Consider the following 21,936-nt stretch of genomic DNA (forward strand, 5'->3'; position numbering starts at 1 on the left):
TTATGCGCAACTGACAAAAGTGTACATTATCTAGCATACCTCAAAACCCGTCAATAAACTTTTGACGGCCTCATGCAATCCGCTTTCTGTGGATGAAATCCTTTCAATCACCGTGCCCATCAATGCACGGTGCTCCTCTGAGATAGAAGCTCGCCCCAGCAAAATCTTTAGCTCCTCCGGCCGAGCACCAGACGGTGCCGGACTTGTCCTATGGCCTCTTTCGAAGGCCGGACGCGGAGAGCCTTGGGGGGCCACGTAGCTATCTTCCGCCCCTGCCGGATTCAGAGAAACCCTCCGCGACAACACCTCAGGGTCGCCCGCCTCGCTAGGCGGTACGGCAGGGGGAGGCGTCCCGCTCTCCATCATCTCCGGAAGAAGATCCCGCGAAGACGAGCTCTACTGAGAAGGGCTGAGGTCCGAGCTACAAGGTAAAATTTTGGTTAATATTCTCAGATATAAATCAAGGATTTCTCTCATCCCTCAAAAGGAAAACCTCTCTCTACTTACGGCTCGCTGGAAGGCTGATCCCTTTGAGGGCGTAGTTCGGCCGAGGAACTCCCCGGCGTCGGACCCTCTAACGAGGATTTTCTCCCCCGTTTTGAGGCCATGGTTTCCGGGTCGTCAGAGGTGGCTCTCTTCTTCCCCTTAGGAGAGGAATTGTCGGTTCCTCCCTTCGAAGCGGCCTCCTTCGAGGAGGTCGTAGCTTCCTTGTCCTCCCCCTCCAAAGGCATTATCTCCAGCATCCTGACCAGCACAGGATCCGGCCTAGTTTCAGGAAGGGGAGCCGGACACCTAATCAGCTTTGACTTCGCTATCCACTCCTGTTTAAAAGGACGGCTCTTTTAGGGGCAAGTTTATGACAATTATACGGATAGAAGGTCCGGTCACAAGGTTGCTTACTTGAGTATCCGGGCGATTGCAGCTTAGGCCTGCGTCCTCGGTTAAATCCGGACACATCTCTTGTGATCCGAAGAACAGTCTATACATCTCCGCGGGCGTTGCGCCCATAAAGTTCTGGAGAGCTCGCGGTCCCTCTGGATTAAACTCCCACAGGCGAAGGGGGCGACGTTTGCCGGGCAATATTCGGCGAATCAGCATGACCTGCGTCACCTTGACCAAGCTGAGGTCTCCTTCCAAGAGATCCTTAATTCGGCCATGTAACAGGGGCACGTCTTTGGGCAAACCCCAATCTAATCCTTTGTTGACCCATGACGCTAGCTGTGATGGGGGACCCGAGCGAAAGGCAGGAGGCGCCACCCACTTGGCGCTCCTGGGAGCGGTGATATAGAACCATTCTCGTTGCCACAAGCCGAGCTCCTCTTGAAAAGAGCCCTCGGGCCATGGAGCATCAGCATTTTTGCTTATAACAGCGCCTCCGCACTCTGCATGCCGTCCCTTGATCATCTTCGGCTCCACTTTGAAAGTCTTGAGCCATAATCCGAAGTGAGGGGTAACATGGAGGAACGCTTCGCATACAACGATAAACAAGGAGATATGGAGGATGGACTCCGGAGCTAAGTCATGAAATTACAGCCCGTAATAAAACAACAGCCCCCTCACGAAGGGATCCATCGGGAAGCCTAACCCCCGAAGGAAGTGAGACATGAACACTACGCTCTCACCGGGCTGGAGACTGGGAATAGCCTGCCTTTGAGCAGGCAACCTATGCGGAATTTCGGCGGTCAAGAACTTAGTCTCTCTCAACTTTAGCACGTCCTCCTCCGTGATGGAGGAGGGCATCCATCGGCCCTGAAGGTCGGAACCGGACATTGTCGAAGGTCCGAAGCACCTGGAATCTGGAGCCTAGGGTGTTGGAACTCGAGGGACAGGCGAACTCGTTTGATATTGAAAAAAGGAGTAAGGCCTTGGTCTCTTTATAAGAGGTTGAATACCAGGAGCCCTCCCCGTAACCGTTTGGGACTCGCCTTTAATCGACAAAACATGCTAACGGGCACGATTGGGTTACCCACGTCCGTATTGATGAGAATCCCGTAAAAGGGGGGTACACGATCTCTGCTTTGACAAGACGTGCCAAGGAAACCGCCTCGCAAAACATGCTGAGGTGGAAAAGAAAAACGATTCGAGTGAAGGACTTGGCTGTAGTGTGATGACGCACTGCGGAATACGTCAGCAGATTTGATTTGTGTTAATATTATTCTCTCTATGGCAATATGTGGAAGCTTATTTTGCAGAGCCAGACACTACTATTGGTGTTTACAATCTTCTATGAAGAACTTGGAGGAGGAACACGCCTTGCAATGCCGAAGACAATTTGCGTGCCGAACTCGTCGTCATTAAAGCCTGGTTCAGGGGCTACTAAGGGAGTCCTGGATTAGGGGGTGTTCGGGTAGCCGGACTATACCTTCAGCCGGACTCCTGGACTATGAAGATACAAGATTGAAGACTTCGTCCCGTGTCCGGATGGGACTTTCCTTGGCGTGGAAGGCAAGCTTGGCGATGCGGATATTCAAGATCTCCTACCATTGTAACCGACTTTATGTAACCCTAACCCTATCCAGTGTCTATATAAACCGGAGGGTCGTAGTCCGTAGGCAATCAACTCTATACACATCAATCATACCATAGGCTAGCTTCTAGGGTTTAGCCTCCTTGATCTCATGGTAGATCTACTCTTGTACTACCCATATCATCAATATTAATCAAGCAGGAGTAGGGTATTACCTCCATCGAGAGGGCTCGAACCTGGGTAAAAAACATCGTGTCCCTTGTCTCCTGTTACCATCCGACCTTGACGCACAGTTCGGGACCCCCTACCCGAGATCCGCCGGTTTTGACACCGACAACCGTCGTCATCTCGAGCTCGCCAGGGCTGTTGTGGCTCCTTTTTTCTTCTCCCAAGAGCTCACCAGGTTGAGCTCGCGCACATCAGATGCAACACACACATACCCCACTTGCTATTTAAATGGCTAACTACAGAAACAACATCACATTTTTAGTACATGGCTGACCATGTCAATCTGAAGAAACTGAGATTTTTTTTGATAAAATGAAGAAACTGAGATGATGTGACAATACCTGTCAAGCACGACCAAGGTTACCTGAGTTCGCATGGGTGCCGACCTCGAATTTCAGCAGGTCGGCGGCGCGACGATGGGCTTGTCAGGCGCCTTCAAACCTGCGTCATAGACCCACAGATATAGTTGATCTTTTTCACAAATCTAAGATCGCCTATAAACTCCCGCGGCATGAATTTTCAGAAAAACTAGCGAAGGGATCCAAACTCAAGGGTTTGCAGAGGTTGCGGGCAGGTCATCACCTTGGCCTTGGGGATGAGCTTGACGGCGACGGCGTCCCCCTTGCGCGCCCCCTTCCTGATCCTGGCGGCGCAGGTGTAGCCGAAGTGGCCCCTCCCGACCTCGTCCCCGAGGTCGTACTTGGCGGCGAAGCCCTTGTTGAAGCCGAAGCCCTTGTCGAGGCCCCTTCCGCCGTCGCCGTCCTCCTCGGGGATTGCCGGGCGCATCGAGACGTGCCTCCTCGCGAGCGCCTGGCGGATGTGCTTGGCGGGCGAGGGCGGCGGGAAGGGCAGGCGCAGGAGGCGCCTGGCCGGGGTGGCGGGCGCCGGGGACTTGGGGCCCGCCGGGGCGGGGGACTTGGAGGAGGCCCTGGGGGAGGCCGCGGAGGAGGAGGAGAAGAGGTGGTGCGCCGGGCTAGGACTGGGCGTGGAGAAGGGGAAGAAGGGGGACGACGTCCAGTGCTTCTTGGAGGCCGGCGTGGATACTGGGGACGGCGGCGCAGGCGCGGCGGCGGCGGGATTCGGATAGCGGAGTCGATATGGGGGACGGCGGCGCAGGCACGATGGCGGCGGGCGGTGCACGGCGGGGCGGAGCAGGAGGTGGCGGCGAGATGGATGTCGAGGTGGGATCGAGGAGGCAAAGGTCGTGCGGGACTGCGGGGTGGCTGGGCTATTTTTTTCTTTCGTAAACCGGTGGACGAAGGCGTGGCAGCGGGGATGTGACGAAAAAAACTAGCAAAAAAAAACCGGACGAAAATGGTTGGACGAAAATAAAACCCGGAACGCGACCTACCAACTGAGATATTAGGAGTAGAGATTTTGTTGTATGGTGTACATGGACTATGAGAGAAATAGGAGATTTGATTCCGGATTTTTCACCCGCAAAAATAATTAATTTGATTCTGATTTCCAACCGAACAGAGACTAAAATCCATAAGGTTGTCTTATCAATGAGATTCCTTAGTATTATTAAAATGGTAAAGAATTTATATTACATGACTGGTTCGAAACAGTATGGAAACCATAGAAATGCCGTTTCCTTTAAAATTTGAATACTATGTTGCTAAACATGCAAAGACCTATACTTGTACATGATATCCATGTTAGAGGTAATCTCACCACTGTTACGGAAGAGGCGAGGTGTTGCATCCGGATGGGCGTGGGGTGGTGTCAGAAATAGATGGCATCCGCGCGCAGTGGAACTCTGGCAAGCTATGCAAAGATGTGGTGCATCCCTGAGATTACGTCGATGTGTAATACCGGGCCGGAGTGGCTCTTACACTCCTTGGCGGACCTGAACAACGGCGATCGGCTGCGTCTATTGATGGTGTTGTGGAGGTGCTGGCATGTGCGAAATGAAATTACCCATCATAAGCCAGCACCACCAGTGGAAGCGTCTAAACGTTTTCTGCAGAGCTATGTATCCTACTTGTTGAACCTGCAACACTATTCCACGGTGGAGCTAGTGAAAGGGAAGATGGTGGCAGATGAGGATGGTGTGGCTCAGCTAAGGATGGCAATGGGTCGGTTTGGATCGGGTTAAACAATATCAAATCCATATCCATATCCATAAAGACAATCTTTGCCCGCCCATGAAAATATCCACGGGCGAAAAATTGTGTCCATGTCCAAACCCGATGGATATCCATACCCATTGGATATCCATTGGGTCCTCTTGAGACATATAAATGAGACATAACACAATATTAACATAAGCTCTTTCATTCTTCACCTAGTGGCAAGCTAGGCTTCACTTATGGTAAACATCAACTTATGGTACATCAACGTCCACTTACAACATAAGATCATTTAGTATTTTTCTACAGATGGGAATGACAAATCATTTAGCAAGGGGATAAAAATAAGGGAAGGGGTCTTAGAGTATGTTATGGTGGGAACTGAATGTCAAATAATAAAAGTTATGATGGGGATTGTGTGATTTTTTTTTGCATGTTTTAGATAACAAAGTGTAAAATTGCAGTGGGACATGTGACTGTATGGTAGGGATAGCAGATTTTTGCCCATTAAGTCATACTATCGGGTCGGGTTTGGATATACCCACGGATACAAGATTATATCCATGCCCTATCCACGAGTAATCGGGTCGGGTTTTGGCGCCGCCCATGGACACAAAAGCATATCCAAACCCTATCCATTCGGGTCGGGTATCCTTGGGTAAAATTGTCATCCTTAGGCTCAGCCATTGTTGCATGCGAAAATTCCAAAGCCACCACCTTTTAAATGGCAGTCTCGTCCTACAAGATGGACTAAGCTGAATGTTGATGGGTCTCTGTCTACGGCCGATGGTACTGCAGGCGCCGGCATGATATTGCGTGACCAGGACGGCGCCATCATCTTCTCGGCTTGTCGCTCTCTTTGGTCTTGTCTTGACGTCCTGCATGCTAAGCTTGCTGGCTGCATGGAAGGATTGGCTTTGGCCCTTCAGTGGACAGAACTTCCAATCATCCTGGAGTGTGATAGCAAGATGGTAGTCGAGATGGTCACATCAACAGAACATAATAGATCCATATACACCATGGTAATTTCTGAGATTAAGTTTCTTTTGGGTCAAAGAGAGTGTGTAGTTACTTATATTTCTAGAGAGCAAAATAATGTAAGTCATGTTCTAGCAAACTTTGGTGCTTCCTCTGTTCCAAATTACTCGTCGTGGTTTTAGTTCAAATTTGAACTAAAACTACGACGAGTAATTTGGTACGGAGGAAGTAGATCGAGAACCGCACGGTTCTTTGGCTGCGTTCTGGACCGGCTAATATCCCTAGCCTGTGTAGGGATGAACTTATTTGCTCTTGAGTAATACACTTCATTTTACCCCCAAAAAAAGGAAATAGATGGCGTCCCGTACATTCAGATTTTTCTCCAAAACTAGAATTTGGTGACTGTTGATGCTCAAAAGTGGCACGTTTATAAAGAGTGGCTTGAAGCTATGTCAAAAGTAATTCAAACTTATTATTGAAAGTCACTATGAGATGGCTCTCTTCGAGAAAATCAAGATGAATATGAAGATGGTCTAAAATGGGGTTCGGATGCAAAAGTTATGACAACTTCAGAGATGCTCATGTTGACACCAGATTAAAAAATGGCTTGAGACCTAATTAAGATGTCCTCATATGGAAAAATGATCAACACAAATTGTCTTCGTCTCGTCGAAACGGTCGATTTTGATATAAAAATCGTCCCAATCCGAGTTCGTATGCAAAAGTTAGAACTATCGGAGTGCAGCCCTGTCACGAGGCGAGATGTGGCACGTCCCACCAGACATAGGTCTGATGGGTAGCGCGAGCAAGCAGGTGTTCTGCGTGACTGTTTTGGCGCAGAAGATGACCTCAAATCGAAAAACGTTCAACATGAAAGTTGTTCGTCTCGTCGAAACGGTCAAGATTGCTTTTGGGCTCGTTTCCATCCGAGATCATGTACCACCACAAAAAGGATCCGCAAGGTGCAGCCAGTTTAAACCGAACAGTTTTGGAAAGTTTGGACAAAACCAATCCGAATTTGACTATGGTTTTGGACATGAATCCAAGCCTTTTCCTTGCACGGGAAGTCCAGCCGTCTCTTATATACCTAAGGGGTGACGGCCGATTGAACAACACACAATCGATCAATTCATCTACCACCTTTTATCTTTTATCTTTTCTCCTTAACCCTAGTTCTTCTTCTTCCTCGTTCTTCGTATGTTCTTCTTCTTTGCAGGGCGGCGAACCTCGAGGCCCTAGGGGCGATCAGGTCGACCTAGGGCAGCCCATAGCCGCCGCGCGTCCAGACGGGGTCCTTCCCGGGCGTGCGGGGTTTCGGGTCTTTAAAAGCGCCCGCCGGATTGCCTGCGTACCGCGATTTCGGCCGAGTCTCCTTCAATGTGAGCTGCGGTGCATCACCCTCGGCGTCGAGGGTACACGGTGACGTGTTCGTGTGCGAACACACTTTTTGGCGACTCCGCTGGGATGAAGCTTTGAACGGTCTCCGGCCCGTTCTTGCTACGAAGAGATCGTCATCTAGGGTTTGCAATCTACAAAGGTAATATGAATACCCAATTCCCTACTGTAGATGCAAATAATGCATATGATGTTACTAGATCGTTCAATGATTATACTCTATCGGCCAGCCCTAGTTTTTTCAATAAGGCGTCTAATTACGTGCATAGGCCGATTCAAAGTAATTTACATGTTTCAACTTCTTATGATATTAGTAACATACAACATATGTATCCAAACTCTCATGCATCGGCAACCCCACAAATCCATATGCCGATAAACAACATGATGGGTTCGGTTAATCAATTTGGAACACCTCATGTTAAAATTTCCAATAGCATAGAAGAAAGTGTTTCACCTTTTTATTCATCGGCAACTAATTTGCAGTATGTGAATACAACCTTGCCGATGGATGGGAGAATTGGCCATGCTACTACTAGCTATTCGGCCAGTTACTCTCAATCATCATATGCTACACCTCATTTTAGTAATTTTTAGCACCGTATGCAACTGTAGATGTTCATAATTCGGCCCCGCATCTTCATGGTCATAGCCGAATAAGTGAAAATTTTACAGGAACACATGTGCCGTCATCAAATACTATAGCATATAATGCACAACCTACGCAATTCAAGAATTTCGGCAACACTCACAAATCATTGCCGAAAGAATCTGGAAGTATTGCGGAGCAATCCCTTCCAGAAGCGGTTGTGCATTAAAAAAGCGCTTGGCATAAAACAATAGAATTAGTGCTCTTTGCCTTGAACAATATGAAAAGGGGTTGTTTCCTGGTTATGCTGCAATAAAGGCTAGAGTTTTGCGGGAAGATGAAACTTCATCAATTGATAGTATTGATGAGAGAGCATATGGTTATACAACAGTGCATACACCTCCACCTAATACTGCAGCATATTATACACCCCTACACAATTGCAAAATTTCGGCAACACTAACACTTCATTGCCGAAAGATCCTAAAAGCATTGGGGGGCAAACTAATCTAGAGCAGACTAAAATTGAAAGGGGAATTAAAAAGCTTTGCGTGATAGGGTGCAAGTACTTTGCCAAAAGAAAATTGATAGGGAATTAGCTCAAAGAAAAGAATCCTTGCCAATTGATATAACCGGTGAAAAGAATGATGATTCAAAAACTAAAAGTGTTTCGGTTGAAAAAGCCGAATCAAGTAGTATATATTCCAAATCCATCAAATTTAAAGAGGCAAACATTGTTGAGAAAGAGCATGGAAAGTATAGCAAGACAGCCATATTTAATTTTTCTGAATTTAATGGAACCTACTTCCTGCCTTATAAATAAAGAGGCAAACATTGTTGATAAAGGGCTTTTCATAATGTCAGCCAACTTCAAGGTTTTCCCATGCATGAGCTGTCAGGTTCAGCTTGGCATCTTTCCTGTAGATGAATCTATGTTCAGCTGGTCTGATCCTCGTACCATGTTTGATTTAGAACGTGGCCATTCTGTAAGGCTTGCTTGGCGGGCTGGAGCGTCCTCCACGTCTCCATGCAACGGCAACCGCACAGTCCTCCGGGCCGGGCCGACTCCATCTATCGGCGGCGGTCGGCGTCGGCACCACCGTGGCCGACGGAGCCTTCCATCTGGCCCCGGCCGCTTAACCCAGCTGCGCCACATGTCCCGCCCCCGCACCGCCTGCGAGATCGCCGTAGTGGATTCGTGCCAACGCACCGGTCAGCAGAAGCAGCGTGCCAACACAACACCGGTGAGGCGGTGGCCGCTGATCAGCGGCTACGTATAGATAGCCATGGCAGGCACGCAGCTCGTTGCGGCACCGGCACCCCGACCAGCTGATCGATCGATCAACAATGGAGGCCGCCGTCGCGTACCTCCTCCTGCTCCCGCTCGCCACCTGCGCCGTGCTCCTCCCCCTCCTCCTCCTGCTGCTCCCGGCCTTTCGGCCGTCCAAGGCCAGCCGCCTCCCGCTGCCGCCGTCCCCGCCGGCCGTCCCGGTGCTTGGCCCGCTGCTCTGGCTCTGGCGCGCGCGCTCCCGCCTCGAGCCGGCCATCCGCGACCTGCACCGCCGCCACGGGCCCGTGCTCACCCTCGGCTTCCTCTCCCCGCGCCCCGTCGTCTTCGTCTCCGGCCGCCGCGTCGCCCACCGCGCCCTCGTCCAGCACGGGCACACCTTCGCCAGCCGCCCGCCCGCCATCGCGCCCTTCGTCGTCCTCACTTCTGCCCAGCGCACCGTCAGCTCCGCGCCCTACGGCCCGCTCTGGCGCTCCCTCAGGCGGAACCTCGCCTCCGGCGTCCTCCACCCCTCCCGCGTCGCCCGCCTCTTCGCGCCCGCACGGCGCTGGGCGCTCGCGCTCCTCGCCTCCGACCTCGAGAACGAGTCGTCCCGGAGCGAGGGCGGCGTGGTGACCGTTGTCGAGTGCCTCCAGTTCTCCATGTTCTCGCTGCTCACGTACATGTGCTTCGGGAGCAGACTGCCGGCCGGACGCGTCCGGCAGATCGAGGCCGTGCAGAGAGAGCTATTCTCCTCCTACATCGGCTTCCAGGTCTTCGCCTTCTGCCCGGCGCTCACCACGAGGCTGTTCCGGCGGCGGTGGAGGAAGGTGATGTCCATCCGCAGTAAGCAGGAGGACCTGTTCATGCCACTAATCGCAGCAAGAAGAGAACGGAGCCTGCTGACGGCTGACGGTGGCGACGGCACCTTGGCGTACTGCTACGTCGACACGCTCCTCGCGCACCGGCTCCCCAAGGAGGAAGAGGATGGCGGCGAGCGCGCGCTCTCTGAGGCTGAGATGGTGAGCCTCTGCACGGAGTTCCTCACGGCCAGCGTCGACACCACGGTGACCGCGCTGCAGTGGATCATGGCGAACCTGGTCCGGCAGCCGGAGATCCAGGCGAGGCTCCGGGATGAGATCGACGCGGCGATCACCAACGACCACCAGGACGCCGTCGCGGAGGAGGACCTGTCGAGCATGCGCTACCTGAAGGCGGTGGTCCTGGAGGGGCTGCGGCGGCACCCGCCGGCGCACTTCCTGCTGTCGCACGCGGCTCCGACGGAGGCGTCGCTGGACGGGCTACGCGTGCCGGCGGCCACGTCGCTGAACTTCTCGGTGGCGGACGTGTCACTGGACGAGGAGGTGTGGAGCCGGCCAGAGGAGTTCAGGCCGGAGCGGTTCCTGGACGGCGGGGAGGGCGCCGGGGTGGACCTGACGGGGAACCGTGAGATCAGGATGATGCCGTTCGGGGCCGGCCGGAGGATCTGCCCCGGCCTCGGGCTGGCGATGCTGCACCTGGAGTTCTTCGTGGCCAACCTGGTGAGGCGGTTCGAGTGGTCTGCGGCGGAGGATGGCCGCGGCGTCGACCTCGCCGAGAGGCCGGAGTTCACGGTGACCATGGAGCAGCCGCTGCGCGCGCGCGTGGCGCCCAGACGCCCCCGGCTAGTTCGGCCAGTCTGAATGTGTGCGATGGTTACACGTATGGGTAGGGTGCACATACGTTGGCCATTGTACAGAAATATAACAAACAGCGTCCTACAGACGTATCAAATAAAGTAAAATTTAAATTTAATTAAAAAGCTGGAATAGCTCAGTTGGCCAGAGCGTGTGGCTGTTAACCACAAGGTCGGAGGTTCAAGCCCTCCTTCTAGCGTATTTTTTTTTTTGGTATTGTAATTTTTTTTACAGATATTTGTCCTTGCGATTGATTTATGGTTTTATGCATATTAACTTTTCATGCATGTATACCCGCAAAAAAAACTTTCATGCACGTATTTCATAAAAGAAATTCAAAATGAATTATTTCAATATCATGTTTCATGACTTTCTTTAATATGGGTCAAGTTTGCAAGAGAATAAGTATCTTGTCGAAGATGTGCAGATTTTCTCTTGTTTCTAGAGCAATTTTTTTGTTAATTTTTCAAGATTGGCATCAGATATTTGTCCTTGCGATTGATATCAGATTGGCATCAGAGGGAGAAAAGTATTATTTTCAAAATCAAATGTGTTTTCCTGCAATATTTATCTTACTGTCCTTTTAGATATTTGTCCGTGCAGTTGGTTTCAGATTTTATATCAACTTTCGTGAACCTGCCGGCACGGGGTATGTTATACAAAAGTGTAATTTTAATATCATGTTTTCCTGCTATATTTATTTTACTGTTTTGACAACTTTGGTAGAGAATAAGTACATGTTGAAGATATGTAAATTTGCCTTTTCTATATAATATTTATATAATGCATTAGTACCCTCAGTTTAAGAACATGATAACACAATGTATACCATAGCTTTGTTCCAAAAATGTTAAAACTTTTGTAATGAGAAGAGAACATTGCACACAGTGGCATGTATGCTGACATACTACATATGATCCCATTTTTCAGCACATGTAAGGGTACCACATCATCATCATTTTTTTTATGTTTAGCAACAAATTATTCTGACAAAGGTAGAAGGCCATGGGGGTTCATCGTCATTGTCAATCTTTATTTTTGACACCAAAAACGTTCCACCGAAACCAGAAGTTCACGAGAACCAACCTGCGGTTGGATGGTTAGAGGGACTGTAGTATCCTCAGCCCACCTCTGGTGCTCGCATTTATTTCTGGATTTATTTTAGGATTTTAGGCGATGCGCATTCAGTGGGAGGAGACGTTCCCGTCAACGACGAGGTGCCTACGGTGATTTCGTAAATTTTAAGACGATATACCGACTCAGTTTTTCGAAAATGCTCATAAGGATAGGGTGTGCGTGTCTATGTTCATAGAGGTGAGTGTATATGGGCATTTGTGTCTGTACTAATGTTAGAAAAAAAAAGAAATCAAAAGTTCACGAGGCTTCTAATTTGTCCTCGACAAATTTATTGCTATAAATTCTTGCAGCAATCTGCGTGGTACTATCTAGTTTTGTAAAAGCTTATGAATTTTGAAGGATGGTATTTATACAGAGATTTTACTCTTTTTCCAGAATATTGAGATTTTAATTTGACGCTGTTTGGAATAAACAAATGGCTATCTTGATTCCAATGAATTTCATATTCACACGGTCTCATTTTATATTGTTTCCTCTATGTGTCTACCATTGTGTGTCTCTCCTATATGACATCCAAACAACACGTGAGAAAATTTCATGCCGGTTTTTTCCTAAATGTATTTTTGAAACCTTTTTTTGACATAAATGATATTCACTCGTTGTCGTTCCTTTTTACACCACTGCAATCTTTTAAGTTTGAGGTCCGCATTTCAAATCGGGGCCTATACTTTGGGCCCATACAGAATGGGTTGTAGCTTACCACTGTCTCTGGAGGCCCAAGCACACTGGTGAGAGACCAAATTCTCTTGCCCACACAACGGCGCGCGACGGCGAACCTCTCAGGGGAAAAAAGGCGACGCGACGGCGCTGGAGCCGGCGGCCACTCCACACCCCAGAACGCGCTGACGGGAACGAGCGGATCAAGGCCAGGTGCATCGGCGGTGCCCACTGCTTCGCGGCGGTCTTCACCGGTGCCGTGGGGATCGCGCCCTCTGCAGCCGACTTGTAAGCATTCTCTGGTCTTTACTCCTCGTCTGCACTTGAATCTTCAAATGTGACCGGGGGACTGCCATTTTGGGAGATTTTTCGCACTTCGAGCACGGAGGCCAATCAAATCCGATTGTCTGATCGAAACCATGATGTAGAGTTCAGGATAGTTTTGCAACTCAGGCACAGGGATGAGGCCGGCACATGTTATTGTCTAGCAGCTGTATGATGAAATGCTTAAGCTAGATGCGGCGATTGTAGAAGTGCTTTCTTCCATGATTGCTCGAGCTCTTTCTACCTTGGATTCTTCCATGTTCTATTGTGGCCAATGTGCGTCGTTACTCACTAGACATTGTTTGGATGCGCAAGGCTTGGGTCCAATGGTCACTCACAGAATTGGCTTACCTCACGGATTTTTTTTTCCATCAGGTTTTGCACTTGTGGCAGTCTGGACGCCTACGATCAAGTAAATCATGCGGGCAAAGCTTTGGATGAGATTTGCCCCCTTCCTTTCAAAGCGTTACATCTCCACCTGCCGGACATCCCCACTACCTCCATCTTCATCGAGCTCGGTAATACAACCATGGCTTTTTATTGGCCTCGGTAACCCCGGTGAGAAGTACCAATCCACCAGACACAATGTAAGTTCTCCTTCTCATCTTTGTCTGGAATTCAGTGGCCCGGCTTTATTCTCAGAGTTCCTTTGTGTTGTTTCGCCTTGCAGGTTGGGTTTGATATGATAGATGCATTTGCAGAGTCTCAGGGCATATCCCTGACAACGCATCATTTCAAAGCACTATTTGGTGAAGGTTTGGCTCCATCTGTAATCTCTCAGAAAGAATGTTTCTCTTTACTCTTTGAGTAATCCATATTCTGTTTTCAAAGTACCAAAGACTTGAATTGACTTAAAGTGCGGGCCTTCCGCAGGGGTGGTAGATGGTGTCCCTGTTTTGCTTGCCAAGCCTCAAACATACATAAATCTGAGTGGTGAATCTGTAAGCAAGCAGTTTTGGAAGACTTATTTAAATTTTATACTATACATTTTTCATGCGATGCAGTTCATTTTAACTGGCTTGACTGTGAACCACGACAGCATGTTAAATGCTTGTGATGCTGACACCCCTCTGTTTTTCCTTTTCTTATTATAGGCTGGTGCACTTGCTGCATATTATAAACTGCCACTTCACCGTGTCATAGTGGTAAGCACTTGTTTTCTGATCTTCATCGGCGCCACCTTATACAGTGATCTGACTTCTCTGTTTTATGAGTGTTAGGCATATGATGACACGGACCTGCCATGTGGAGTTCTCCGTTTACAACCTAGAGGAGGATACGGACGTCACAATGGGTTGGTAAACCTTAACTTTATGTGCTCTCTGAAAGAGTTTTATTCCTGTGTCAAAAGATTCCAAAGGGAAAACAATGTATTCATTCCTTGTGTTTAAATACAGAAATAATAAAAAGCATAGATCTGTAATTTATCTGTTTAAAATGTCAGACCGTTGTCTTAGACCTGTAATCTAGTCTGCTGGTATGCCCTTAGGAGATACCTGTTTCAGTGAACTGGTAAACATTATGTTACTTATCTTCGAGAAACTGAGATTGCCAGAACTTCTTTTTCGTTCTGTAGTTTTTTTTACAGGAGGGAAAAGCTTTGCCCATTTCATTGATAAAGCAGGTGTACCGAATTAGTAATTATACTTCATGTTTGTTGTTGTATTCCTGCATGCACATGTTTTTTCTTTTCATTTTTATCATGCCACCATGATCCTTTTAGTACACTTGTTTCTACTTGCCATTTAACATAGACTTTGACTTCGTGCTCTGTTGAAAACTACAGTTTAATACAAGTAAAATGGTATTATTTTTGTGACATCTAATTCAAGTTGTGTTGGTCAAAATTGAACCTCAAATTCATGTGGGACGTGTGAATAGGGACGTAGGGAGTGGTCAGTTACTGAAAATCATCTTCAGAACATAAGCACTCTCGAATGAGTGTGATAGAATGCTCCATTATTAAGTTTGTTATGTGTGTGTGAATGCAGATCGTTAGCTCTCTCAAATCTATGTGATGTTCCGTCAGATGAGGGCTATATTTAATCTTGACAGGAAACATTTACCTTGTTAGTTTATCAGGTTGAAGAGTGTGATCTACCATTTTCGCAAGAACCGGGAATTTGGTCGATTAAGGATTGGTAGGTTTGACAGCTGCAGGATTCAGATTTTATTTTCCTTTTCTGGACCCAAAAAAAAGTCATTGCTTGGCATATGTAGGAATTGGACGACCGCCTGGTCAGATGGATCCCAAAGCTTTTGTGCTTCAGAAGTTCAATAAGACTGGTCGGGAACGGGTAAATCTTTATTGCTTTTATCATGCAGTTCAATTTTGATGTTATGCTTCTTTTTATTATCGTTTCTTAATTGTTCTTACTTCTTAGTAAATTAATATTTTAAACACCTTCATTTGTTCTGTGGTTACATGATCATGTCCATTAATTTGCTAGGACAGGTATGACCAAACAATATTGTATAAGCAAGCTCTTAATTTAATCTGCTTCAGTTAAACCTTGTTGAATTTCTGCAATGTTTCTTGCAAATAGCAAACACTTAACTGAGTCAGCCCATTTTATGACTGCATTCGTCTATTGCCACTATTCTTTGCACACCAGAGCCAGGAATAGGAGGAATCATTTGGGCATTAAAATGGTTTCCAAAACTTAAATTTGGTGACCGATATATTCTGTGATCAAACTAGATGCACACAGATATTGTGCTTCAAACTGAACACTAGTAAATGTGCACGTGCAACGCACGTCTCAACTAAAATACATATAAAATATAATAACTCTATCACTATCACTATTTAACCATGGTACATAGATGTTTGTCTTGTATCAAAGACATCACTATCATTATTTGTTCTATATCACAGACATAACTTCATAGCATGTTCTGTCTAAGATTTGTCATCATTGTATCCAATTTTAACTAAATATGAGTTATATTATTTCTAATCAAAAAATATATCAAGCTTATTTCCTTCTATTTGGTTCCTATGAATGGGTCATTACAGTAGCCACTGGAAAATAAGTAAAAATTGATATGCAAGTGTGTGTATAGAGGTAATGGAAATAAGTGGTTTCCAACTAAGCTGATCTAATGACATAATTCATCAAAGTTCTAAGATATAAGCTTGTGCATCTAAGGAACACAAACATTGCTGTCATGACCTTTGACTTTTATGAAGGTGTCGTAGGCCGATGATCCTTGGTTATAAAGATGACAAAATATACATGAAAATATGTATATCATTTGAAACTTGCACTTTGTAATTGACTGGAGTTTCAAGTTGCGCTAGCATTGACTGAATTTTACCCATTGAAGGAAAAAAACTGGGACAATACTACATACCACGTTGTGTTGCCATTGTGAAGCAATCTTCAGTGGCATCACAGAAAATCCATCACTTCAACAAGGGCAGCCCGGTGCATGTAGCTCCCGCTTGCGCAGGGTCGGGGAAGGGTCCGACCACTTTGGGTCTATAGTACGCAGCCTTTCCCTACATTTCTGTAAGAGGCTGTTTCCAGGACTTGAACCCGCGACCTCATGGTCACAAGGCAGCAGCTTTACCACTGCACCAAGGCTCCCCTTCCCATCACTTCAACAAGGAGAAATAAAATCACAAAATGTAAGTATGTAGTATTACTATGGCCATGAGGTGAGGTGAGTCTTGTTGAGCAGCTAAAAGCAAATAATGCCGTCCTGCCTTGCAACCTCGAAGATCATCCTCCTCCACTTGGCCAACCGCTCGCCGTCCATGTCGTCGACATTGACCGCAGCTTCGCCTTCCACACACCCAATCAACTCTAGCAGCCATGAAGGCCGCGGCCGCGGCGCCGGCTTCTTCCTTGTGTGTTGTGTGTGGTACCAAGCCGAGTTGCATTCTTCCCCATCCATAAAGGCAACCACATGTTGCAGTGAATAATGGCCACTCTGCAATAAAACTAAGCAATAATAGTTCAAACCATAAACAAAAGAAGAATTATGAATAATGTTGGTACCATGGTTGAAGATGTCAATCTGATGAACTATTTCACCATCAATTTGATAGGTCGTAATATCAACTGTCAAGAACCATCAAGTAAATAGAGTCATGACTAACCTGAATATGTTTTCTTAACTCTAAGATGAGCATTGAACACAAGCTTTGGAAATGAATTGACTCTTCAAAATAAAAGCAATGTTGCCAATTATTGATATGACAATCATCTAGTTGATGTATACAACCAAAATTCAAAACAATTTGGTGTAGCCTATTCTACAGTATGCCAATAAAAGAGAAGACAAATTTCTATGTACACCAACAGAAGGTAGACATATGTTTATTCCATTTGAGATTACAACAGGGATGGTCTTTATAATCATGTCTCCACTTGAGAACAGTAGTTTATAAGAAAAGAAGTACAACAAATATAGATTTAGTGAGGAAGCAATGCATTAGAACTGAATCAATTGATAACAACATATAGTGAATGCTTGGAAATGCATGTGGACATAACTATTGACAGGAACAAATCCAATTTTATGGCTTAAAATCTATTAAAATAAAAACACTCCCTTTGCTCTGGCAAGATACTCCAGATATCCATTAAAATAATCATATATCGACTATAAGTCGCCTACAAAGAGAAACATCCGGATAGCTATTAGAAAGAACAAAGTAGTCTTGAAACACAGGGTAGCTTACAACCACAAGCACTACAGATAAAAAATCTATTTGGTTTCTATGTCGGGGACAAATGGAAGGGATATATCTCATAGAATTTTGAATATATATATATATATATATATATATATATATATATATATATATATATATATATATATATATATATTTGTAGCAAAATTCAGTACAGGTCAAATTTAGTAGCTTCAGAAAAATATATGATTGATACACATAATTTTTGCTTGTGCTTACAAACAATACAAATTGGCAATGTACGACAGACTGCAAGTACATTACAGACAGGTAAAAGCATCTTACATAGTTGTGTATGTTAACAGGAACTTATTTTGTGAAGCGTTTGTCAAGCGCCCAAGAAAATAACATGAAAATAGATCGAAGCACACATATCATCGAGGCTGGGTGGAATCTTGTCAGTGATGAACACGACCGTCAACACACAATAGACTGTTCGAAGGACTTGAATATGTACAATATCCATAATACCTGAATCTTGCTGGAGATATACGACATGCCTCTAAAGTATCAAAATGTGTTTCTGGACAGAAATACAATGAGATAGCACGCAGATCAGGAAACATACATCATACTATCACCCAATCCGATGTAGATGAGTGATGAGTTCACTGGATCTTCTCGTCCGCCGACTTTGATGTAGTTTCCGCACAATAACACATTCTATGAAGAAATATATTTTGCACAATAAAAAACATTCTCTGAAGAAATATTCTGCACAATAACACATTTTCTGAAGAAATATTCTGCACAGTAGATTATAGTTTCTGCACGATAGCTAAAAAATGCACAGTGGCTAAAAACATCAGCACAACAACACATTCTCCACGATATCACTGCATATGTCGTGTGCATATATCAGGCCAATGGCCTTTTTTTTTGTTGCGAACTGTATCAACCTTCTTTTCTTTGCAGAGTGCATCAAGTAGAACATCATCTTCTGTGTGCTTGTAATTGCCACTTGACTGTGCCCAGTGAGAGTCCAAATACACAAAGAAGGATTGAGAGGGAGAAAGATGGCATGGTCGCTACCTTCTAGGCCCGATGGATGGAGCGGCCCCTTTGCCGAGGAGATAGTGGTGGAGGAGGGCGGACTGGCAGCAGGGAGCATGGCGACGGCGGTGAAGAGACCGGTGTGGATCTCGAACTGGCAGGGGCGCCGCACCGCGGGCACACACGTAGCGTACGTTGTTCGCTGGCGGCCACGCCGTGTGCGTCCATGTCCCCAGTGGCGGCCGACAACATGACGCGCCATTGCAGGTCCATCATGGACGCGAACGCCGGGTGGCCGACGATGGCCGGCCTCCACCGGCAGGCCGGACGCCGCGGAGCATGCCGAGGACATCGTCCCGCAGCTGCGGCTGCAACACGCCCCCGTGAAGCCGCATGGTGTTCGGCGTCGAGTCCGGGCCGTGGCCGCGGAGGAGGCGACGTTGACAACGACCGTGCCCAGCCGGCGCGTCATTAGCGGGCCGTACCATTCGGCGAGGCGTCCTAGGGATCCGTGCAGCAGATGTCGAGGAGCTTGCCGATGAGCGGCCACACCCCAGGACACCAGATGGAAAGTGGCATCGGGATCAGAAACAAATCTGCGCAATGTTTGGACTCAAGGGCTGCATGCATATCTCCGTTAACGTCAAGGCTTTAATTGATTTTTTTTGAAGGGGCTTTAATTGATTTCCTTGCATGCAGGATCATCAGTTAATCACCGTCAATAGAAAAAGGAAACTGCTTGAAATTTGCTCCTGGGATGTAGAGATCGTGGGGGTTGGGTTGTCTGGCATGACGTGAGAGGGTAGGTCTGCTGGCAGAACATTTCATCCCAACCGTTGAACTCACCGATGTAACGTGGGCAGTTGGATGTGATTTAGCCTGCTAGATCGGACGTTCGTGGTTTCTCTGTGTGTACTTCGCGGTGTGTCTATAGGAAAACTCATGTTTGCTTTTTTAATAGTAGTAGAGATAGTCTGGCTGACTGGCTGACTGACTGACTGACTGAGTGGAGGGGTGTTCCACACTTTGTCTAGAGTGCCGCATACATCAACCGGATGCTTAATGTGTTTTGTGTCTTCCTGTGTTGAACCTAGATCGATTCAGCCATAAAGGAGGGATGTGACATTCTGAAGATGGTGGTGACCAAGGGCTTGACGGAGGCGGCGAGGCTGTCAAATGTGGATCAGAAGTACAAGCATCTGGTCTCACATGACCAGCACTCGTAATTCAAGATGGCAACAAGCCGCTTGGGCTTGGAGAAATGTTGTGTGCTTTCTGCAAGGTCTATGTGCTCATGTAGTATAAATCGCATGGTAAAAGATCTATAAAACCGACAGTTGTCTCACCCTCGTTGTAAATCCTGTTTTCTCGTCTCTTTTTGAAGGGGTGAATCATGAAGTTTTTTCTCCTAGAGTTTTCACAGGAAGGAAGGAAGGAAGGAAGGAAGAGCAGTCTACTTCCATTTCAATTTCCACCAGATGTGCTTATGTGGTTGCAATTTGTGAGGGTTTTTCTCGATGGTCTGAGGATGAGCAAGCAGCCTACGTGGCAAGCCTCAGGCACGAACAATGTGGATCTGGGCGTGGTACGGGCCGGGGACAGTCATCTCTATCTCATCTCCTGTCGCAAATTAAACTTGGCAGAAGTGTCGGCTCCCCCCCTCAAAAAAAAAAAAAGTGTCGGCTCCCTTTTACCACAACCTGATCTCTCCACGTAGGAAACGCAGATCACTCACAGGCAGTGCCCCAGAAATGGCATGAGAAAGGCAGACCAATAATATGTCACAGCTCAGCATTTTAAATTCAAGTTTTCAGCAAGGAAGGAAGGAAGCACGCTGGAGTGGACCGGAGCAGCGAGCGGCAGCCGGCAGCAGTACCCGTGGTGTGGGCGTCGCAGTGTCACCTCGCCCACACCAACACGTCTCTCTGGTGTCGTCTCCGGTGAGTCACAGAGAGAGCATGATGACCACCCGGGACTCGCAAGGGGCAGACGATGGATGGATGGAAAAGATCACACCACTGCCAGTGTGTGCCTGCCTGCGCCCTGTGGCCGTGCGTGGGGCACCGCTGCTCCGCGCACGATCCCAGTGATCTCCCTCCAGCCGCGTCTGCCACACGGACCCCCACCCCAGGCACCAATGCTCCGTCCCTCACTCCCTGCCCGGGGTCGACCCACACGGCCCAAACCAGGCACCAATGATCCGACCCCAGGGCCGCCCGCCTCATCACCTTTGCCTTTACTGATCCCGGCCCGACCCGACCCAGCCATGAAGGCAACCCCACCGGCCACCGCATTGGCTCTGGGCGCAGTGCGGCCGTGGAAGGAGGCAGCTGTAACACCATGCATGCAGTGCAGTTACCCCGTGCAGCCGTGCTGACTCACAGTGTCACAGCACGCGCTTCTCCGTCGGGTCAGCTCGATCGCCGGTCCGGTCCGTGTCATCACGGACTCGCCAGCAGCGAGGCTCCTCCTCGTTTTCCCCTTGGCCCCTTCCTCCCGCCCGCCCTCGGAAAAGACCAGTCGCCCCGCCGGCCGGCCGGACGTGCGTGCGCCAGCAGAGTTACAGTCAGTGTTACAGAAAGGCAGAAAGAGCCATGGACGGCCGGGCGTGCGCATGCAGATCCACGGGTTGTGGGGGAGATCATGGACGGATCAGCGATCAATGATGCGGGCTTATAGCTAGCTTCCTGCTAAAAGCATTAGGCTCCGATTCCAAAAGGCAGAAAGAGCCATGGCCATTGCTGCTGGTAGCTGGTAGGGTACCCGCCGTTTTGAGATGCATGTATGCATGGCAATGGCATGGCACCAAGGCCCGGCCATGCTGTTCTACGTAAGCAGCACTGATGCTGCATGGGTGGCAGCTCGATGGAAGCACTGCCGTCGTGACGCAACGGTCGGTGATCCACAGAGGAGGAGGATTCCTCGGAGACCCCGAATCATATTTTTCAAAATTCCACGGGCAAGGGACCGACCGCACCGGGCAGCCACTGCTGGGCTGGTGCGCGCGCCGCGGCGGCAGCGTCTCGCGGAAATAGGCGAATCTTGACCCTCGCGCAGGGCCGGCCGGCCGGGCCGTTTGCCACTCCTAGATCGACAGGGCCAAGAAGAAGGGGAAGCAATGGCGGAGTTGGGTGGTGGATGGGGACGCATGCCTGCTCGCTCCGCCCGGCCGGCCTACCCCTCTACCCCTACGCGCTGGGGAGAGGAGGGGGGTGGTGCGTGGAGTGGCGTGCGGGGTGAATTATGGACGAATGATTTGGAGGAGGCGCCAAAAGCTGGGGAGCGCGGGAGCCTCGATTGGGCTCGATCTACAGGGGACCATGGACATCAAAGCTTTTCTCAAGATAGATTTGTGGGTGCGAGTGCGAGGTGGGGGCCTCCGCCGTGGTGCGAGTGGCAATGTGTCTTCGACATGGGTGGATCATTTGATCCTTTGTGACTCCCA

The 21,936-nt window shown here is 48.2% G+C and overlaps 2 protein-coding genes and 1 non-coding gene across 4 annotated transcripts; all 3 read left to right on the top strand.

The window, feature by feature from the left end:
* Positions 1–8,490: 8,490 nt before the first annotated feature.
* Positions 8,491–10,912, top strand: LOC123186531 (cytochrome P450 89A2-like). The gene has a single exon (XM_044598282.1). The coding sequence runs from the start codon at positions 9,080–9,082 to the stop codon at positions 10,679–10,681; it is 1,602 nt and encodes a 533-aa protein (XP_044454217.1). The 5' UTR covers positions 8,491–9,079; the 3' UTR covers positions 10,682–10,912.
* On the top strand, positions 10,801–10,874 carry TRNAN-GUU (transfer RNA asparagine (anticodon GUU)). Its single transcript has one exon. It is a non-coding gene; the product is annotated as a tRNA-Asn (tRNA).
* A 1,622-nt stretch (positions 10,913–12,534) lies between the features above and the next one.
* LOC123190974 (CRS2-like protein, chloroplastic) lies at positions 12,535–19,836 on the top strand. 2 transcript variants are annotated; one of them, XM_044603709.1, is made up of 9 exons: positions 12,535–12,757; positions 13,169–13,380; positions 13,464–13,548; positions 13,667–13,734; positions 13,888–13,938; positions 14,014–14,087; positions 14,876–14,934; positions 15,014–15,090; positions 19,586–19,836. In XM_044603709.1, exons 2-9 carry the CDS (start codon positions 13,213–13,215, stop codon positions 19,715–19,717), a joined length of 714 nt encoding a protein of 237 aa, XP_044459644.1. In that variant the 5' UTR covers positions 12,535–12,757; positions 13,169–13,212; the 3' UTR covers positions 19,718–19,836. The 2 variants fall into 2 exon arrangements, with proteins under 2 accessions (XP_044459644.1, XP_044459645.1); XM_044603710.1 differs by lacking the exon at positions 19,586–19,836 and adding an exon at positions 18,414–19,557.
* The last annotated feature ends 2,100 nt before the right edge of the window (positions 19,837–21,936 follow it).

The sequence above is a fragment of the Triticum aestivum genome, chromosome 2A (genome assembly GCF_018294505.1).
Source record: "Triticum aestivum cultivar Chinese Spring chromosome 2A, IWGSC CS RefSeq v2.1, whole genome shotgun sequence".
NCBI lineage: Eukaryota > Viridiplantae > Streptophyta > Magnoliopsida > Poales > Poaceae > Triticum > Triticum aestivum.